The following is a 19,834-nucleotide window of genomic DNA, read 5'->3' as shown; positions in this document are numbered from 1 at the left end:
CGTGTACCTATTGATACTTGATACTACTTGCCTTTCTCTATAAGCCACCGAATATTCCGTCCTTGGACCGGCTGAGGTGAAGCGGAAGAAGAATTCCCCGACCCAGATTGGTCTCTCGAGCCTCTTGAGGTCGACAGATGATGGGCTCAGGGTCGGTCCAGGCTCGGTACCTTGGCAGATCTTCACCAACTTCCTATTATGTCGATATGCACAGACAATTCGACAGAATGTCTTCTTCGAGCTCTTGTTTCTGAAGTCAATGCTACTCGGGCCTTGTTGCAAGATGTTCTTGACTCTACGTCTGACTTCAACTGGGATCCCCTGAACTTTGCATTTACTGCTGCCATTGGCGCCTTGGCCTTGATTATTGCTTGCATCACCGTCTTTCAAAGTCTTCTTGCGGCTGGTCCTGGACGGATCAAGGCAAGTAAACTTGCCATCGGCCCGTATGCAAAGAGCTCAAAATCTCGTTTTGACTACACTGAGCTTTCGGTAAGTTCAAGAACTCACCCAGTCCAGATGTGTTATTTACACCATCAACAGCTACGCACCGTGGTTTACGTCCCTTCGATCAATCACTTCAACAAGATCTATCATGTGGATAAAGACTTCCCCGACCACGCTTGCTGCAGCAAGTTTGACCCATCTGCGGGCAAGAGTGAATCCTCGGCGTCATGGCTCAGGCTCCTTGTCGATTTGGGTCTCTCAGATCCACGCCTATGGACAGTAGTTGCCCGCCAAACTGACATTCTCCCCGCAGACATATCAGCAGCGCCTGCTGCAGGTTCTGTTCGCTTTCTCGCCCATTTGGCCGCCATCGCGGACGACAGTTGCACCATCGAGCAGCATCCCAAAGGTCGTTTCGTCACAGTCATCGGGCAAGCATCGCAGCTCACCTTCCGTGACCATCCCGTGTTAGGATCGGTAGCCATGTACGAGACCTATCGGGAAAGCCCGAGCTATTCCCGACATCAAGCCAAGAAGATAATGGTAGATTATCGACCCGTTACCGGGATTCGTGGCCTACACAGTATTGGAATCATGGAAACAGCTGGTATGCTCAATCTCTCGCACGGGCTTGTGAAATGCCGTCACCAGGGGTATGCCGTTACCGAAGGATTAATTCAACTCAGCTTTGGACTGTTGCTGCAAAGACTAACATCCCATTGCACACACCGACATCTGAACGACAACGCGTCCTCCATTCTCTTTGGCAGTCGAGGTTCATATGGTGCAAGACGAGCCCAAGGCTACATTTACTTTTTGCTCTTCTTCACCTCCGTGCCGTCTCTGGTCCGCGCATTCCCTTCGAGTCTCCTCAAACTCCGACCTGCGATTCGTGACATCAGTCACCTTAGCCCAGCCTGGGCCACTTCGTCGAACGACGTCATATGCGAGATTGGTAATGTTGTTCGCACCTATGGAGGTAAATTCCAAGAGATACCGATGGCGGCCTATACTTTCTACATCCTTGGTGCCCGGGCGCGCCACTATTCGAGCTCCGCATGGCTTGAGGATCCTCCAGGCGCCGGGTGGTGTACCAATAGTATGCACAGTGACTTTCGCAAAGATGAAGATGACCTCGTGTACGGCGAAGAAGTCATACAGCTATGTTTCCAATGGGTCAGCGACATCAACGTGAAGAACAAGAGCTTGAAAGACTTCCTGTCAGAAGATCCCAAATATGTTAAAGAAAAGCTTCTGGCATCTTTGTATCTCGTCGATGACTGGCTCCGACGTCGTAGCAAGAATGACATTATCTGTGCGGCGTTGTTTCTGATACAGAGCACTACAGTGGAACGGGACCTCTCGTCCTCTCAGGCATCATCTGCTACCATTGGCTCAAAATCTTCTCAAGACTTGCAGAATGACGTCGTGGAACGAGGAGATGTATCAAGATTGCGTCCCATGCAGGTCATGTTGACATATCGGGCAGTCCTACTAGGAGCCCTTCTCGAACTTAGTACGGATACCAGCTGTATCGTGGAGGAAAGTTTTCAAGATACAATTGTCAAAATTCTTTAACTTGAAAGGACATCTGCGTCATTTATATCGGAATATGAAACATTTATGCGTATCCTAGCGACCAAAACGTCTCGATGTTCTTTCCAGTATCCTCGTCCACGTATGGAGGCGGCTGGCTTAATGTCACGTTGTTGCCGTGGATCTCAGCAACTTGTCCGGTCAACGAGGGAGTTGACACCAGCTGTTGAACACCCCTGGTCAGCGTCGACATGGGAGTAATGATCATCGGCTTGAAGAGGTCTTTGCTGGGAGCGATGTTGGTTTCTGTGCAGGCTAGGTCAGCTACGCCCATCTCTAGGCTTTGATTGGATGAGACATCGAGACATACCTAGCACAGCCGGGGCCAATGCGTTGATTTGGATCGCGTGCCTCTCGAGAGGTCTCGCTAGCGCTCTCACCAGACCGATCACGCCCGACTTGGACGCGGCGTATATGGGGGCGACGGGGAAAGGATAGATGCCGGCGTTCGAGGCTGTGCAGATGATGGATCCCTTGGATGCAGGCGTCGCGCCGTTCACGGTGGCGTTCTTTCTGATATAATGGATTCCCAGTTTAACGGCTTTTTTGGGGGGGGGCCGAGTCAGTACAAATCGTACTTGTCAGGAGCATGAGATAGACACTCACTGTAGATGGTGCCGGTCAGATTGACGTCCAGTGTCGGAAGGGTTGGCTTGGAAGGAGCCTCTTCGTCGAGGATGAGTGATTGTTCCCTGGAAATTCCGGCATTGGCCATGACCACGTCAATCCGGCCCTGGTCTCTGTAGATCTGCTCGAATGCCGCCGCCAACTCCTCCCACTTGGAAATGTCGACCTTGTGGAATGAGAAGCTTGCTCCGGAGAATTCCGTGGAGAGATTCTTGATGATGTTGGTGCCGTCCGTGTTCACGTCCAGGACGGAAATGTGAGCCCCTTGTTCGGCAAACGAACGAGTGATTCCCAGGCCGATTCCACTCGCACCACCTACATATGCAACGATACATGTTAGGAGGTTTTTGTTATGTATCTCTGGACGTGCGAGTAGTATATGGGACGTTGATTAAATGTAAACGTACCTGTCACTACGATACTCTTTCTCTGGGCCATCTTTGTTTGATAAATGAAGGGGAACGGTTGAGTGGGACACTCGATTGTTAGAGGATGTAAGGATGTCGGTGATGTATCAAGAGACTGGGAAAGAGATCGTCTGAAGGTTGGAGATGGATCAAGTCACCACTACACGAGACTCCCTTGCTTTCCCTTTATGCCTGTTCAGTACCCAAAAAACAGATCGTTGGACAATTCTCTCGACCTTTTCGGCTGCTCGACCGTGAAAATGAATCAAACAACGACAACGGACAAAGTGACCGGAATTGCCCCACGTTCTCGAACCCATTTCTTGAACCCATCAAGTCAACCATCTCCGTCTCAGTTCATCCATCCGCATCGTGGGGCAAAGAACCCACAGCCTCGCCTTTTTTCCCCATCATCTTTCGACCGAGTACCAATCACCAAATGGATTTCTTGATTGCCGAGAGACTTTGCGGAAAAGTTATGTACAAGTACTCCGTAACTAGGGGGGAATCCCCCTCATCGGAAGTCGTACCGCTGTTCTTGTGTTGAAACCACATGTCGGTTGTCGTGGTCTGGAACAGACAAAGGCGAGAACGGTACTCTCTGCGGGAGGAAATAATTCTGGGCCTGTTCTCTTTTCGTATCCACATTATTTGGTCTTCTTTCAGTGGGGGATGTGCCGATGGAACTGAACTGATGAGTGAGGTTGATTCCGTTGTTGTCTGTACTCCGTACTCCTTACGAAAATCATCACTTCCATATTATTTTGTGAACACTTTTCTGTCGTCGTCGACTCCTTGAGGGAAGGAAAAAAACCGTACACAACCATTTTCTAGAGTCCCAAGGAAGACAAGCTCAAGAGTAGTAAATCGAATCAACAAAGAAAAAGACTCTTAAGAGAATCACCTTGACCCACGGTTTCTCTCGTACACTTGATTTCACCATGGCAGAAATCATCATTGATCAAGCTACACTCGACTCCGTCAAGGGTAAAGTCGTGGTGTTGGCAGGTATGTTGGACTCATTTCGACCGTTTTATCTTTTCGGATTTTACAGTTCAAGTCTTGGTCGCCTCTAACATGGTCGTCTCCATAGGTGGTGCCCAAGGTATCGGTGCAGCGACCGTCAGTCAATTGTATGAATCAGGAGCGCACGTCTTTTTCGGAGATTGGGATGACAAGAGAGGTTCCAAACTCGCCGAGGATTTGACGACCACGTCGTCATCATCATCATCGTCATCTGGCAGTGTCACCTACTTGAAAGTCAACGTTCGAGAGTATCAGTCATTGCTGTCACTCTTTGATACTGCCTACGACAAACACGGTCAAGTCGACATGGCCATCTGTTGTGCAGCAGTCACAGAGAGACCTGGATATTGGGAACCAAACAAGTTGAACCTGGAGAGTGTGAGGGAGGTACGTTTAGGAGTCCCTAGTTCTTTCGAGCCGTATTTCCTTGCCCTGAGACTGACAACAAAAAGACCCCCACAGGCATCACGGACGTGATTGACATCAACCTGAACGGTACCTTATATTTCGCCCGTCTCGCCGTCGCTTACCTGAAAGAGAAACACAACTTTGACACCCAAAACACGACGGCCGATAACATCAAGTCGTCCAAATGCATCACTCTGGTGGCTTCGGTCGCTGGGTTCAAGGAGTCTCCCGGTTTGTTTGCATACTCGGCCGCCAAACACGGAGTGGTGGGGTTGATGAGGGCTTTGAGAGGTTTCATTTCTCAACTGTACGGGTTGAGAGTTAATGCCATCTGTACGATTTTGCCTGTCCTTGGGTCTTTCTCATTCTTTTTGAATCCTTTTTCGTTGACTCACATGTCGTGTCTAGGTCCTTGGGCGACTGATACCCAACTCCTCTCTGGCGTCCGTGACGAGTGGACAAAGAATAATATGCCAATGAACACCCCTAGTGACGTGGCCAAGTACATTATCCAAGTCACCGCCGATCAGACGGCCCACGGAAAGGCATTGTTTGTGACCGGTGGAAATGCGGTCGACATCGAAGAAGGTCTCAACAGGACTGAACCTCAGTGGCTAGGGGAGAAGAACAGTCGTGAATTGAATGAGGGTCAAGTCATTTTGGGATTGGTAAGTCGACAAAAATTCACATTCTTTGCATCTTCGAAAGAACGATGGAATTGCGATCGTTGTCCGGTTGTTCAAACACTACGAGCATCTCCTCTCTGTGTGTTTGTGTGAGTGTATGACTTTGTGCTGACGTTGTGTGTGCGTCTAGGGTATGGATTGGGGTCATAACAAATGAACACGGTCATCATGCAGGAGAATCTCCGCTTGTCATACAAATAGCAAAAAGACGAAGGTGCCGCTCTTGTATACTCGGATCCTGGTACATTTCGAGCGCAATGGGCGTGTCGAAAATGGATTCTCGTACAGATTCAGCCAACATCAAGTGCCGTGGGAGACTGGGAAGGGATTCAGAATGGGACGAGATCAACAAGGGAGAAGCGAAAAAGCCCACCGTCTTTGGCGAAAACATCGTTTCCCAATACAGATCGGTCATGATTTTTTCGACTTTTGTCTATCTGCATAGGTATGACTTCCCATCGGGGTTCTATATACCGTCTAAGCATCCACCTGATATCGCTATGGTTGTTCGTATGTACATTCGTGGAGAGAAATTCCGAATTTTCCATCTAAAACGAAACGCCGTTGCTAAGACATGTCAAGCATCACACATCACAAATCACAAATCACAATCACTTTTCTTCGTCTCTCTTCGCCTCTTCAATCGTAACGGGCGTCGGGGGCTCACTCGCCTCTCCGTCTCTCTTACCTTGTAACACCGCGACAGGCACCTGCTCACCTGCCTCTTCGTCCCTCATCGGCTCCGCCACGGCGATAGGCATCGGCCCACTCGTGGCCTCGGCGAGGTTCTTCTTCCTCACGTTCCATCCCCCCTTCCACCCGATCCAGCCGGGCTCGTAGGGTCCCCTGGCGAGACAGATCAAAAAGGTCAGGCCTATAAAGGCCACGCTCAGGCTGCCGCTCGCGACCCAGCCTCCCCTCTCGTACAGTTTCGCCCCCGCGCTCGTGCCCGTCAACTGGCCCGTGAAGGTGAGGAGCATGAAGGCGGTGTTGACGCGGTTCCTCGCGTTGGGTTCGATGGCGGAGATGGCGGCGCGGTTGGCGACCTGGGTGATTTGCAGGCCCATGTCGAGCGTGAAAGCCTGGATGATGGGCCCCGCGACGCTGTGCTCGCCCGAGTACGTGCCGACGACGATGCCCGTGAGGTTCGCCGTCAGGCCCACGAGGCAACTGAACATGGGCGCGAACGGCTGGATGATGTACTTGGCGTACAACGGACCCAACCCGATACCGGCGATGCCGATCAAACCAAAAAGTCCAATCACGACGGGCGTGTAGTGGTAAGGGGCGTCGGCGAGGAGGAAAGTCAACGTGGTCCAGTAGGACGTGAAGCAGGCCGAGACGCAGTAAGACACCAAACCTGCTTGGACGAGCACGGCATGTTTCTTGTACAGTAATATAATCCCGCCGATCATCTTGAAGTAGTTGAGCCCGTCCGGGTTGGAGGACGGGTAGTCGGGCATGAAGAGCCAGAGAGCCCCAAAGACACAGTACTGCAGGGCCAGCGCAACCCAGTATATGTTGCGCCACGATGTGTAGTTGGTCACGACTCCGGAAAGGATGCGCGCCGTCACGATCCCCAACAGGTTGCCCGACGTGACTATGCTAAGAGCCATGGCCCGTTGCGTGGGCGGTGCGAGCTCGGCCACGAGTGGGAGCATGACTTGTGGGATGACGGTGGTGATGGCGCAGATGTAACTTATTGCGCAAAACGCGGCGAAGGAATGCGTTAGACATAGTCCGATCCTGTGGAACGAGGCAGAGACTCGTGTCAGTATTCTCTGACCGTTGTTGTTACTGTTGTATGTTTGGGGGAAGATTTGTGGAGGGATCTCGGAGATAGGGGAAGCTTCGGGTACGTAGTAAGACGAGCAATAGTCGAGTAAGAGTAAAACCAGTACAGACAGAACTTACCACAACGTTGCTGTGAAAAACACAAGACCCAACGTCAATGGTCGTCGTTTCAGCAAGTCACCCAGTGGACAGACAAACAGTAAACCCGTCGCGTAACCGGCTTGCATCAACGTCGGGATCCGCGACACCGTGACATAACTCACGTCGAAATCGCGAGCCAGGACGTTCAGGATGGGATGATTGTAGTAGAGGTTGCCGACGGTGAAGGCACCGGCGAAGGCGAAGAGAACATTATGCCAGACTGAAAAGGTCGGTGGTTCGTCTGGATTCCACCGACACCATGTTGGGGTGTAAGTGAGGACGGCGACGATTTTGTCCCGCGACGACTTGTTCTGTGACGATGGAGCTTTTGTTATTATTTCGTCGTCGTTGTGGCTAGCAGCAGGAGACCATGCTGGTTGCTCGATGGCCGTCTTCTCGTTCACCATAACCCTCCCCCAAAGATAATAATTGCCAATGTATTGTGGCCTTCTTTGGGCGGAAAATATTTGTTTAGATTTGGTGGAAAAAAGGTTGAGGGGAAAACAACAAGTCGATTTATCAAGTATGGAGTATTCGGATTTCTAAAGGATAGTCAATTGTTCGAGCCGGTGGAAGTCGGTATACCGGTTATCGGGGGCAATCTAAGGGACCTGGCATGGAGTCAATAACAGGAGTCGATAAGGGCCCTGTTGGTGAATCTTCAGGTCCCACCGTTTGGAGGTTGTTGATTAATATCCTTATCGTCCTCCAGACATGAAAGCTGCGAAATGACTTTGAAGATGATTCCGTATTGTGAAAGTTTTGCTTAATACCTGATCTATAAGACCATCATTACTTCACTTTGGAGATCCATTTTGTCGTGAAACCAGAGCAAACATTGCGATTGTTGAAACTGTCCCACATTATGCCCGTGGCCGATGCTTAGATACTGTACCTGAAGCATTATAGCTAAACTGGAGTGCCGATTTAGCCGAAGATTTGGGGGCTGTTCACGCTCTTGAACTCGTTCTGTTCTCATTATCTCTAACTTACCTCGTGGTCATTGCCATATTGCCGCAAGAACATCGATTTTCATGATCCATACATCTACCTAGGTAGGTAAGTCAGTCTCTTTTGATATGCAGAAGTAACGTTGAGTCAAGTTGGACAATGTCGCACCCGCTGCTTTTGCGCAGTTTAGACAACCCAGTAATAGATGAGCTTAGGGTTGGCAAGGGCGGCATTGCCCTGTTTCCCGAACTGGCCCGAGCCGCGAACATTCAACTGTCAGGTTGGAAATTCTTCGCATGCACGAGGCCAATAACAAAACTTGCATACAGTAGAGCCAGGACGTCTGACACATAGGATGGGTGAGTCCAGGTCAACTAGTGTAATAAAATAACCCCGAGTACAGCGTTGCCACGCACTTGGAGAATTACGCATAGCATTGTTCCGACTTCCATATCTGAGCAAGCAGCAATGACTCATATCGATTGATATATTGCAGCTGCATCAAGAGAATCCAGATTCGATACTTCCAACTTCGCATACCATCATGGACACAAGTGGAAAGGACAAGACGCTCGTGCGGGAAGGATATAATCAGATTGCGCAAACTTACTTGCAATGGACATCAGATATCGACAAAGACTCGTTACGCGTAAAGTTCCTTGAGAAGCTCCTCTCCTACATCAAAAACCCGTCCACTGGCAATGTACTTGAACTGGGATGTGGTGCGGGTATACCGTCAACAAAAATCCTGGCAGAACGATGTCAAGAAGTCTTCGCTGTCGACATCTCCGACGCTCAAATCGACATGGCCAAAGCGAATGTGGTAAAGGACAACGTCAAGTTTATCCGAGAAGATATGACCGAGCTCAAATTTGGTGATGGGTCCCTCTCTGCTGTCGCGGCATTCTACTCCATACTCCATTTGCCCCGGGAGGAGCAGGTCAAGATGTTCAAGCAAATATGGAATTGGCTGGAGCCCGGAGGCTTCCTGTTGTGCAATCTTGGTGTTGAGGACAACCCTGGTAAAACAGAGGATTGGCTCGGTACGCGCATGTATTGGAGCGGTTTTGATGAGAAGACCAATACTGCGAACATAAAGGACGCTGGCTTCACCATTGTCGAATCCGAGATCCTATCAGATAACGAAGACGGAAGGTTGGTGCCATTCCAGTGGGTGATAGCAACCAAGAGTGGTTCCGATACAGGACCAACCTGAGAATTTACTGTGATATATGTCCAACACGTCGATGTACACAACTCATCTGCATGCTTCAAGTTGTTGCTTGCTGACTCAGCAGGAAATCCATCTACATATCTACTTCACCAAAGGCGTGTTTTTCTTGCCACCAAATACTTCTGCGAGCACTGACTTCACGCATTTGACCACCTTCCCCAGTGAGAAATTGTTGATGAGATTACGGAGTGTGTGTACGCGAAAGAATGATTCCGGCCACCCACCGCTATCTTTTAGCCTCGCAGATCACCGCGGAGTCGTTTGAACCTTGGAACTACTCATATCAGGAGGATTTACTGACGGCTGCAGGATCGTCCTACTTACCACATGCGTCTGATCTTCGGATTTGCAAGACCCATAGCAAGACTTTTTAAGCTATCACCTTCTAAACATGGCTAATCACTCCAAGAAATGCTCGTCACCATTCCAGACTTTTCACGATAAGCTGCTTTTGTCTACTCGTCGGGGAGGACATCTCCCTCTGGAACGTCAAAGGCTATGGCAAAAACTACTTCCGAGACACCAAGACCTTCGATACCTCGTACGGGGGTTGTCAAGCTTGACATTGGTGACATGGTTTTGTAACCGGGGTGGTTGCCGCCGTTATCGCCCATCGCTATCTGATGACGAGGTATGTTCTCCTGCGAGTACAAATACGCGACCTGTCGTCTCACCTTCTGAACTCGTCCGCTGCATTCTTCCTTCACGGCTTGCTCGCCAGTTCTTGCGTTGTGTTGGTCTTTGACATGTCAACCGTTTCTACAATCCTGCCCGAAGGGGCCGGGTATGGTGTCGTCGTAGGTATCGGGTTCTTCTTCACGGCTGTCATGTGTGGGATATCAATGCTGCAGGTACGTCGACGGTTGCACTGCCCATATATCCGTTCAATTGCCTAACTCGAGCAGAATAAATATACCAATTTCTCCACAAAGACCAGCGAGGAGTTTAACACAGCGAGCAGGAGTATCAAGCCTGGTCTTATAGCCGCAGGTATTGTGTCGGCATGGACTTGGGCAGCGACACTACTGCAAAGTAGCACCGTTGCATATACCTATGGTGTTGCAGGGCCTTTCTGGGTAGGGCACAATGGTCACGCTGCATGATATTTCCTACTAACGTCGTACAGTATGCCGCTGGAGCCACGGTGCAAATATTGATGTTCTCCATTCTCGCCTGCAAGACCAAAATGAACGCTCCGCGATGCCATACATTTCTCGAAATCATCCAAGTGAGGTACGGTACCTTGGCTCACTGTGTCTTCATCTTCTTTGCCTTGGTCACCAATATCCTTGTTGGTTCTCAACTCTTGCTCGGAGGCTCTGCGGTCGTCACAACACTCACCGGCATGAACGTATATGCCGCCATATTTTTGATCCCGTTGGGTGTGGTGGCTTATGTACTGATGGGTGGGCTTCGCGCGACATTCCTCTGTAAGTTCCATCTCGCCCGACTTTGTGTACGACCTCTACTGATTTCTTGTAGGTGATTACTCACACACGCTCATCTTGATGGTCATTATTCTATACTTCATGTTCCAGGTGTATGTAGAAAACAGCCTCATCGGCTCTCCCACCGAGATGTTCAAGCTCTTGAAAAAGGCAGCGAATCTTCGACCGGTCGACGGCAACCAGGACGGCTCATATTTGACGTTGAAGTCCAACAATGCTCTCATCTTCGGTGTCATCCAGCTTTGTTCCGGCAGCGGTACCGTGTTCCTCGACCAGGCGTACTGGCAGAGAGCAATTGCTTCTCGTCCCACCACTGCTGTGCGAGCATACATCCTGGGCGGCCTGGCTTGGTTCGCCATTCCATTTGGCTTCGCCACCACATTGGGTCTCGCCGCGGTTGCATTGACGGACAACCCTGCGTTTCCCACCTATCCTGATCCCCCCACGTCGGACCAAATATCTGCCGGTCTCGCCGCGGCGTTCTCTTCCAGTACCCTCCTCGGCAAGAATGGTGCCGTGGCGCTTTTGATCACTCTCTTCATGGCGGTCACTTCGTGTGCATCCGCAGAACTCATTGCCGTCTCGTCGATTCTCACCTTCGACATCTACAAGACTTACATCAAGCCGGCGGCGACTCCTCAGAACCTGATCTTCATGGCCCACGTCAACGTGGCTGTCTTCGGGCTGACCATGGCCATTTTCGCCATCATCTGGCACGTCATCGGCATCGATCTGGGCTGGTTGTTCTTGGTCATGGGCCTGTTGATAGGTGGCGCCGTATTCCCGGCCGCGTTCGCCATCACGTGGAAGAAACAAAGCCGAGCGGGAGCCATCGCTGGTGCATTGTCCGGTCTCGCCGCGGGTCTGACAGCGTGGCTCGCGGAAGCGCAGGTGTACTATGGCGAGTTGACACTGGCCTCCACGGGATCCAACTATGCCACGCTCTCCGGGAACCTCGCAGCCGTCATGACCGGCCTGATCGTCTCGGTCGTCGTGTCCCTGATAAAACCCGACGATTACGACTGGAGCACGACCCGGGCCATCAACATCGAACACGCTTCCTTCCACGGGGGCGTCGAGCCGAAGGATGCTCATACTCGCGATGTTGTGACGGAAAAGACAGGTACGACTGGGGCTGATGGCAAACAAGCCACTAAGCAATCCAGCGACGACGAATCCCCCCCGCCTGCTTCTCCCGTCATTGAACCCGCCACGACCGACGAGAAATACATCTCCTCCAGCCGAGACCGCCGAGACTCGATCCGCATCGACGAGGAACGTCAAATGTCCCTCGACGCCGCGCTAGAAGAGGACCCCAGCCGGTTGAGGTCCGCCTTCAAACTCGCCTGCTGGGCGTCGTTCGTCCTCCCGTTCATCATGGACTTTTTGATCCCCATACCAATGTTCCTGAGTCACTATGTGTTTTCGGTACACTTTTTCACCGCCTGGGTGGTGATTAGTTTCATCTGGGTGTTTAGTTCGGCCTTTATCTCTGTCGCATTGCCGATATGGGAGACCAGAACCTTTTTCAAACAATTGTCCACCGAGATTATGGCGGATATCAGGGGAAGGAGATGAAGTTGAAGACGTTTGGAAGTTTTTGTCGACGCGTCAAAGTCTGAGACTAGTTGCTAGTATCGCTGTGGGTGAAGGGGAAAGAAGAAAGCAAGTCATGGCTTCAAAGGAGGATCGTTGACGACAGAGAAATTCCTAGGGTGGTAGAATATGCTGCTGGGATAGAATAGATGGGAACCATAGATGATAAAACTATTACCTACCTAGTATATACTATTAGATCACTCGGTAGCACTCCGTGTAGTATTACACAATCACTTCCGACATGGTCCATCGTATAGTACACGATGTCCTGGGATCTTTCCGTCTTTGAAAGGGACCTGTAAAGCCACAGTTTCGATGTCACTAGGGTAAAAGGTCAAATGTCCAGGTGATCGAGTATCGGTGTCGACGGCGATGATGAGTGGATTGACTCCAGTTACGACATACAATGATTCTGTTGGTTCTTTGTAGTTGTTGTCGTTGTCGTCGTCGCTTCGGTTCTCTTGTTTTTCTTGTGGTGGTGAGGGTTGTGACGTGAGAGTCGAGGTCGGAGGATACGTCTTGACATGAGCTAGACCAGAGAGCAAGACGAAGAACCTAACTAGTTGAAACATTCGGGGACATGGTGAGAAATGAACAATGAGACAAGAAAGAAAAAGGATCGAGGACAAAGTTTTGAAGTGTCAAAGTCTATACTCACATTGGACTAGGCGGTCGATGCCAACCTTCACCACCACGAGGAGGCAGCACGACATAAGTCGCGTTGGCAGTGTCTCCCAAACTCAACGCCTGCCCGGTGGTGGGATAAGAGACGAATGAAGGGGACAGTTCCCAACATTGTACGATGGCGTTGAAAGGAGGATCGGATTCGTTGAGGACGGCCGATAGGTGTAATTTCTTCCCCTTTTCCTTCTCGTCGCTGTGACCCAGACCATGATCACGTCCATATTCATATCCTACATCATCTTCAAGAACCCTTTGATGTTTAGACACTCCGGCTTCGTTTGGGTTTTGGGGAATGTTGAAACCTTCAGTTGTAGCGAAGATCGAAACAAAAAGTGATATGACTGAGATGGCGTGAGAAATACGCATGGTATATTCGAGACCGGAATCACAAATTTTGAAAGCAGTTTTTAATTCGAACGAGGCCAGGAATTCTTCTTCTTTACAAAAAGAACTCTGTGACCACCCAACGGCTTTTCTTATTAGTCGACGTTGGACCATGGAAATTGTTTCGACGTTGATATCCGTCTCGCTATTACTACTCGTATTTGCCGCCCGACCACAAATACCAGATTTGTATTGTCCATGACGCCGCTTTTTGTTTCTCCCGTTATATCAACAAGTGCCGAGGATCGAAACGTAACAAACGGGGGGGCTGCTGGGGGACGGACTCATCACGAAGCCAGAGAAAAAGGAAACAAGCTCTTCGACCAACAAAGTACAGTACAAGCTATTGATGTGTCTCGGACTTTTTCAAAAGCTTCGTCCCTAGTTTTGGGTCTGATCGAAGCCGTCTCTCCTTTGAATGAACGTGGCCCGCCGTTCATAACGTTTTCACCGACAGGCAAAAGTCGGATTGACAACTGTTGAGGATCTCTCTATGCTGCCGGCCCTGGAGTTCTCTTTTGATATGGTTGTTCCGCCCGAAAAGGGTGGACATCCTTCGCCAGTACTTACTTCCTCGGCCTTTATTTGGTATTCCTATCGCCCCGAGCTTTGATCATCATTGAAAAACAGCTCGCAGAGGCATATGCAGGAAGGCAGGAAGGGACAAGTACACTGTAGGTAGTGAGGTGGCCGAAAACGGGAACTCCAGCCGCTTCGTAGGCAGTACAACTAAACACCAGGTGTCGAGCATCGTATCATCACCGAGGAACAAGCAAGGGTACAAAGTACGAGTCGTAGCAGCACAAGATCCCATGATCTACAAGATCGATCGACCGACATGGATTCACTTTCTTGTAGCTTGGTAACTTGTATTACTCTGGTCGATCTTGTCGATCTTGTCGATCAAATGAAAGCACAAATGGAACGACTCTCGTATAAGAATAATTTTCAATGTTTTTTCTCATTCTCTCTCTATCTTCAACTTTTCGACTTTTTCAATCGCCTTCATCAGCCCCGGCAATAGCACCCATAGATCCGCCCTCATTGTGTCTAAAGCCAATCGACTGCGCTACATACATGTTACTTAACTCTCGCGAGCCCAGAAAACCTTGATGCATGTAGCCGCCATGTACAAGAACAGACAATACTCTGCCTTGAGTGTAATAATCAATAGAAGAACAATCGGTGACAAACCAATAGGTTGGTCTTTTCAAAAGAGTGTGTATCGTCACTTCGCTGTGCTGAAGTCGCAAGTCATAAGATCATCTAGAATCACAGATCCCGATGAAAGGAATGTCGTAAATATCGTAGTAGTAATCATAGCAATGTCGTTGAACCGAGAGCTGGAATTCGCTTTTTTAGGCCGGTAACCCTTGAGTTCCATAGTATGTCATCGCTTTTCCCGGCCAAGAGGTCGCCCTTTTTCTATATTCTCGATAACGCCAAAAATCCGTGGCTCTGGTGCCGTGTATCCGAAGAAATGTGTACAAGGAGGAAATGTTTTTTGTACATCAGAAGTCTTCGGGACTATACAGTTTATTTGTGAAATATGTCGATTAGGACTTTGATGAGGTTGCGTCTTTGTGGTGAAGGAGGTGGGCTGTGTGAGTAGCTTCCGCGGCCTGGACCCGTCAAGGCTCGAGGACGAGCAACCGACATGGGCCCCACTATCTCGCCGTCGCCAATCTCGGGGAATTTGCCGCTCTTGTCGTCAATGATAGGAAGGACCACCTTGCTGGCTGGGGTTTCCAGAACCACACTGGATGTCGTAGAATCCTGCATCTCAGAATCGCCGTCACTGAGACGAGCAAAGATGGGCGCGAGGGCAGTTCTCATGAGATCGTGCTGTCTCCTCCAAGTTTCATCAATAGATGCCCATTTTTCCTCGGTCAGTCTGAAGACCTTGGACGTCGACCCATAGTGTTCTGCAGTGCGGGCGACATGCTTTGCATAGTTGGTGCGAGCATGGTCCCAATTGCTGCGATACTCCGTATACGAGTCAAGATCAATGGCCTCGGGGGTATATGGTTCGGGATAAATGTTGAAATTGGCATGGCCGAGTCGGACCAGCCATGGGTCCGGGTCCGAGAGTTGCAAAGTTGGAATGTCTGGAATGATGCTACCCGTCATTGTGTTGGTACGAGAACGGTTGTGCATTGACACCATTGATGGTCGGGTAGACAGAGGAGGGGAGGGCAAACACGATTGGGACATGTCCATGGAAGTGCGAGAGCTCATGATAGCCGAGGTTGGTGCAATGGAGGGAGACTGCAGAGGAGACTGGATGGGTTCTTCCTTTTTGCACATCTCGAGGAGCACAGGGGGTAATAATGGCGTAGTGGCTTGTCGCTGCTCCTCTTCTCCTTCCTCGTGCTTCTGCTCAATGGGCGCTGGCTCGGTAGGTAGCTCGAGCGAGGTTTGACTAGTAAGCGCCGTGCCCGGAGAAGTAGGAAGGAGACTCTCATGCTTGGAAATTGCACTTGACGCCGGACTGAGGATTTGCGATGAATTGAGTGAGCCGGAGCGAGAAGCTGGATTCTGAGGATGTGTGATGATCGACAACCGCGGTTCAACCGCCGATCTGTTTTTCCAACGTCTTTTCATCGATCCCAGTTTGCTGCTCAAACGATGTGGATTGGTGGTGGGAAGGGGAGCAGGTTGTCCCATGGATCGGCGTCGTTTGGGCGACTGGGAATTCTGAGCAGTCCAGGGCCAGTCATCGTCGTCTCTCAAGGTCCATTCAGGTTGTACAGGAGAGCCTGGTGGAGACGGCCTGGAATGGAAATCTGAGAATGCTTTTTCGTAGTCTGGAAAATCGTAGGCTCTGCTGTCGTTGACCAGAGTATAGCCCTCAAACTCGTCTTTTTCAGGCGGCTCCTCTGTCACATCTTCCAATCTCTTGGGTCCTACATACATGTCGAGCGATTCTCGAGGTATCGGCGAGGAAGTGATCGAAGACGCCGAGCCAGAAGACGAATGTCCCTTTGAGAACGTGGACGCGGTGGGCGAGGAGAGATGTACTGAAGAGGTGGCCGATCGAACAACGGCTAGCGCAGTCGCGTCTGCAGTATATGGGGTTGAATCGTCCATGTTCATCTTTCGGGGCAGATCGTATTGTATTATTCTTAGGTTTGTAACTTGAGCGAACGTCCGGGGTGTGAATTAACCCCAAGGTGAATGCAAGAATCGAAGGACTGGGAGGGGTCGGCCCAGAACAGTCACAGGCGGACAGCAGCGCGCATGATGGCTGGTGACATTTCTAGAGACGATGGTGGTGAATGGTGTATACGGGGAATGTTTGTACGTGTTCTTTGAGGCCCAAGCTGGGTGGACATGGACGACAGGCCAACAGCTGGTCCTAGATTGTGCGGTCTCTAGCTGAGGCCAGTCAGGGAAGAAACTGGGTGTAGGTCAGTGTTCCATCAGTTGAGCGCCATGTGTACGAGTAAGAAAGGGAGACAAGTGAAGAAGCGACTAGGTCTAGCCAGATAGAAAAGAAACTGGCAAGGTGCGAGAGAAGTGATGGTGTTGATGGGGTCTGAGTGGCTCAGAAGTGAAAACTTGTGTGCCGTGGATCTGGTTGAGGATTCTTTTTGCCCATGGACAAGCCCCATTAGTGCCACTGGCCCCGGTAGCCCAAAAGCGCCTAGAGCGATAGAGGCTAGACACGCCCCCAAGCCTATCCGTAGTGCGTATAGCGCCTATGGTTACACCAGTTGCGACTGTACATGTAAGCTATCCCCCCGGCATCCCTGCACCGCTCATCCCCACCGACTTCACCTCGCCCACCTCGCTCCCGCGTACCAACCACATCTCAGACCTCCGGTGCTACCCTGGTGTATTCCGTCCTACAGACACCATGGGCCTTCTTCCTGCATGGCCCTCCCCGCGAGCCGATAGTCACACATTTAGTCCGGACGAGAGCCCGAACACTACGGAGAAACCAGAGCGCCACTCACAGCACGACACCACACTTGCTTTTCCTCTTCTCGCTGTCCTCCGAAGACGACCGCTTGTCCATTGCTCGAATGCCCCATCACACGATCTTGTAATGGTGGATCTATGACCCTGACTCGAAGAGAAAATGGTTAACCTCACTATCTGGTCTCAAACCAGTTGGCTCTCATAGCCGAAACACACATCATTGAGTATGAAAGAGAGCCGGCTAGTTTTACGACATGTCTGGCAGCTATGCGAGCCACTCCCTGCGCTTTGAGACACCAGGGTGCCTGCAAGGGTATGGTCCATTATGACCGTGGTGGCTTGAAGTTCTGGCACTGCTGACCCATGTCAAGTGGCTGCCATGACTGCCGGCATAGCGGTGCACACCAGCAAAAGCAAAGCGATGCCATCCTGTATACAGTATTTGCGATGCCTACTCTACTCGTACGGCGGCTTATCGCATCTGCCCTATTCTGCTTTCCAAGTCGCCCCTGCTCTCTAGCCTCTTAGTGGCAGACCATCAACCTCGCGGCGTGTTCCACTGCAGACCAAAAACCTAACGGTACAGATTTGCAATCCGGAGTTGCTATCGTATCTCAATGCTCTAAAGCGAGCCAATGTCGTGCCACGGCACTTGTGCCATCTTCCGTGCCGCTTTGATGCTTCCGCCCGGCCATCAGAGTGCTAGCCTTAATGCAAGGAACCCAAGCGAACCTGTCAAGTCTCTGCAGGAACGGTATCAAATATACTGTGGCGGGTTTCAAGCGATTCTACCATTTTTCGACCTGGCTGATGTTACTTTTTGCCAACCGCCTCGGTATTCCTGTCCAGGAGCATGGATGAGTGATCTTGGGTGGGATTTTAGCGAAGAAAGCTGTACACAAAGTCATCTGTACAACGAGTGAAAGAAGAAAATTCGCGCTGTGCTCTAGTGGCTCTACCTGGTGAATCTGCCATTAATATTATCTTCTTGACTACGAACGAGCGTATCCCGCGCGGAAAAAGGCTGTTTGACTACCTGTCATTTTGGGTGTCAATGCCAAAACATCGTTCGATATTCAATACGGATCTCGTAAAGGAGAATACCAGGTGGCTTGGGAGCGTTGGCGTCAGCTTTATAACGTCACTGTCATGGGTGATCTGCATGGCTTGTTTGGCCCTTCCAGACAAGACCTTTGATGCTGTTTGGTCTGTTCGACTTCCAACATACATTATTTACCTCGCTAAACACATTTGCAAGGCTTGTCGTGGAAATTGTATCCATTCCCACACGAGTACGGAGTACTATTTTGTTCAGTCATCTGGCTTGGTCTCAGCAGACCACACCCACAATTTGCCAATATTCGCACTGCCAATCCGCAACGGCCGCCATCAAGCAAACTCGATGGATCTTTGTGCCCAGCAGAGCTGTCGAAATGGTATCTACATATGTCACTACTTGCTGTGCTCTTTTAGAACTAATGATTCCCTCGGCAAGCCTCAACTTTGTTCTTATCTACAATAGGTCTCTTATCGTCGGAGACTTCGCGCGGCCTCGGGAAAGACGCTACAAGTCGATAGTTCTGAAGGCCGAAAGCCTAAAGACTTCTCCACCAACCTACTCTTCTCATCCATTCTGTCCCTACATTATGTGTTGACCGGAGAAATATGCTACAAGTCCTCCCTTCGAGATGAGACTACTGCATGAATGACCGCATCATCAGCAATGCAAGAGACAAAAGGTGTGGTTTCAATATCCTCCCTCCATGGGCGACGATGGCCAATTGCAGTGCCCGGAACAATGTACCCTCGTTCCCATACCCGCCCGTGGCAGTGCTCGAGTATGAGCATGGTTTTAAAAACGCCAATGGCAACCGCACTTGGCTCATATGAATTATGCCTCGACGCAGGAACAATGTGAAATGGTGGCTTGTACAAGCTTCCGAGGATTCAGTAAACGACAGGGTCTACTGCACTCAAGCTTGTGAATCTCTCTCCACGTTTTGCTTCGAGCAAGCTCAGACTATCGACGACTACGGACTTTAAGCCGAACGTTCCCGGTTTAGTGACACTTGATCGATATACTTTCTCTGGGTCGAGCAACGTGGGCGCCCTGTACCGTGCTTATCTTTACCAAGAAAGGCAGGCCAACGGCTCGGGGGCATGCGTACCCCAGCGTCCTGTAATGGGTTGAGGCAGTGTTTCGTAGTATCAAGCTACTGACACAACGTTCATGCTTTTCCATCGTCGTCAAGAGGTACCGAGTGTACTGTGGCAAGATCACTATGACCAGGTATTTCATCGTGTGCTTTGTTTTACAACATTTTTTTCTTTCTGCTTCTTTTGATGTCATTCAGGGTTCGTGCATTGACCAAGGACAGAGCTTTGGGCAGCCCTGTGCGGCCACATGGTACCAACAAAACCCGAATGTCTGGTTCTGATCGTGTGCACACACCACTAGACCGTCATTGCTCGGAATCG

The 19,834-nt window shown here is 50.3% G+C and overlaps 7 protein-coding genes across 7 annotated transcripts; 4 read left to right on the top strand and 3 right to left on the bottom strand.

The window, feature by feature from the left end:
- Positions 1 to 41: 41 nt before the first annotated feature.
- On the top strand, positions 42 to 2,025 carry PV06_09925 (uncharacterized protein; the record flags this gene model as incomplete). The annotated part of the gene is made up of 2 exons (XM_016411409.1): positions 42 to 492; positions 544 to 2,025. The coding sequence occupies exons 1-2, from the start codon at positions 199 to 201 to the stop codon at positions 2,023 to 2,025; spliced, it is 1,776 nt and encodes a 591-aa protein (XP_016258163.1). The 5' UTR covers positions 42 to 198.
- Positions 2,026 to 2,040: 15 nt separating this feature from the next.
- Positions 2,041 to 3,330, bottom strand: PV06_09924 (uncharacterized protein). The gene is made up of 4 exons (XM_016411408.1): positions 3,078 to 3,330; positions 2,650 to 2,985; positions 2,354 to 2,584; positions 2,041 to 2,289 (listed from the first exon to the last, which is right to left on the bottom strand). Exons 1-4 carry the CDS (start codon positions 3,106 to 3,108, stop codon positions 2,069 to 2,071), a joined length of 819 nt encoding a protein of 272 aa, XP_016258162.1. The 5' UTR covers positions 3,109 to 3,330; the 3' UTR covers positions 2,041 to 2,068.
- A 688-nt stretch (positions 3,331 to 4,018) lies between these two features.
- Positions 4,019 to 5,354, top strand: PV06_09923 (uncharacterized protein; the record flags this gene model as incomplete). The annotated part of the gene is made up of 5 exons (XM_016411407.1): positions 4,019 to 4,085; positions 4,171 to 4,490; positions 4,556 to 4,844; positions 4,920 to 5,179; positions 5,328 to 5,354. 5 exons carry the CDS (start codon positions 4,019 to 4,021, stop codon positions 5,352 to 5,354), a joined length of 963 nt encoding a protein of 320 aa, XP_016258161.1.
- Positions 5,355 to 8,407: 3,053 nt separating this feature from the next.
- Positions 8,408 to 9,412, top strand: PV06_09922 (uncharacterized protein). Its single transcript, XM_016411406.1, has one exon. The coding sequence runs from the start codon at positions 8,628 to 8,630 to the stop codon at positions 9,297 to 9,299; it is 672 nt and encodes a 223-aa protein (XP_016258160.1). The 5' UTR covers positions 8,408 to 8,627; the 3' UTR covers positions 9,300 to 9,412.
- Positions 9,413 to 10,063: 651 nt separating this feature from the next.
- On the top strand, positions 10,064 to 12,355 carry PV06_09921 (uncharacterized protein; the record flags this gene model as incomplete). The annotated part of the gene is made up of 4 exons (XM_016411405.1): positions 10,064 to 10,168; positions 10,220 to 10,393; positions 10,444 to 10,747; positions 10,800 to 12,355. The coding sequence occupies 4 exons, from the start codon at positions 10,064 to 10,066 to the stop codon at positions 12,341 to 12,343; spliced, it is 2,127 nt and encodes a 708-aa protein (XP_016258159.1). The 3' UTR covers positions 12,344 to 12,355.
- Positions 12,356 to 12,576: 221 nt separating this feature from the next.
- On the bottom strand, positions 12,577 to 13,520 carry PV06_09920 (uncharacterized protein). Its single transcript, XM_016411404.1, has 2 exons — positions 13,023 to 13,520; positions 12,577 to 12,919 (listed from the first exon to the last, which is right to left on the bottom strand). Exons 1-2 carry the CDS (start codon positions 13,412 to 13,414, stop codon positions 12,595 to 12,597), a joined length of 717 nt encoding a protein of 238 aa, XP_016258158.1. The 5' UTR covers positions 13,415 to 13,520; the 3' UTR covers positions 12,577 to 12,594.
- Positions 13,521 to 14,392: 872 nt separating this feature from the next.
- On the bottom strand, positions 14,393 to 16,963 carry PV06_09919 (uncharacterized protein). The gene has a single exon (XM_016411403.1). The coding sequence runs from the start codon at positions 16,526 to 16,528 to the stop codon at positions 14,969 to 14,971; it is 1,560 nt and encodes a 519-aa protein (XP_016258157.1). The 5' UTR covers positions 16,529 to 16,963; the 3' UTR covers positions 14,393 to 14,968.
- Between the last annotated feature and the right edge of the window lie 2,871 nt (positions 16,964 to 19,834).

This window comes from Exophiala oligosperma (genome assembly GCF_000835515.1).
Source record: "Exophiala oligosperma strain CBS 72588 unplaced genomic scaffold supercont1.11, whole genome shotgun sequence".
NCBI classification, from domain to species: Eukaryota; Fungi; Ascomycota; class Eurotiomycetes; order Chaetothyriales; family Herpotrichiellaceae; genus Exophiala; species Exophiala oligosperma.
Note: the sequence above shows the minus strand (reverse complement) of the source record. Positions and strands in the feature narration are given on the sequence as shown.

Coding starts and splice junctions, on each gene's coding strand:
- PV06_09924 (XM_016411408.1), bottom strand. CDS start 3,108: ATGGCCCAGAGAAAGAGTATCGTAGTGACAG. Junction 2,986..3,077: donor AAAGAGTATCGTAGTGACAG/GTACGTTTACAT, acceptor TTGCATATGTAG/GTGGTGCGAGTGGAATCGGC. Junction 2,290..2,353: donor ATTGGCCCCGGCTGTGCTAG/GTATGTCTCGAT, acceptor TAGCCTGCACAG/AAACCAACATCGCTCCCAGC.
- PV06_09922 (XM_016411406.1), top strand. CDS start 8,628: ATGGACACAAGTGGAAAGGACAAGACGCTCGTGCGGGAAGGATATAAT.
- PV06_09920 (XM_016411404.1), bottom strand. CDS start 13,414: ATGCGTATTTCTCACGCCATCTCAGTCATATCACTTTTTGTTTCGATC. Junction 12,920..13,022: donor CATCGACCGCCTAGTCCAAT/GTGAGTATAGAC, acceptor TCAACTAGTTAG/GTTCTTCGTCTTGCTCTCTG.
- PV06_09919 (XM_016411403.1), bottom strand. CDS start 16,528: ATGAACATGGACGATTCAACCCCATATACTGCAGACGCGACTGCGCTA.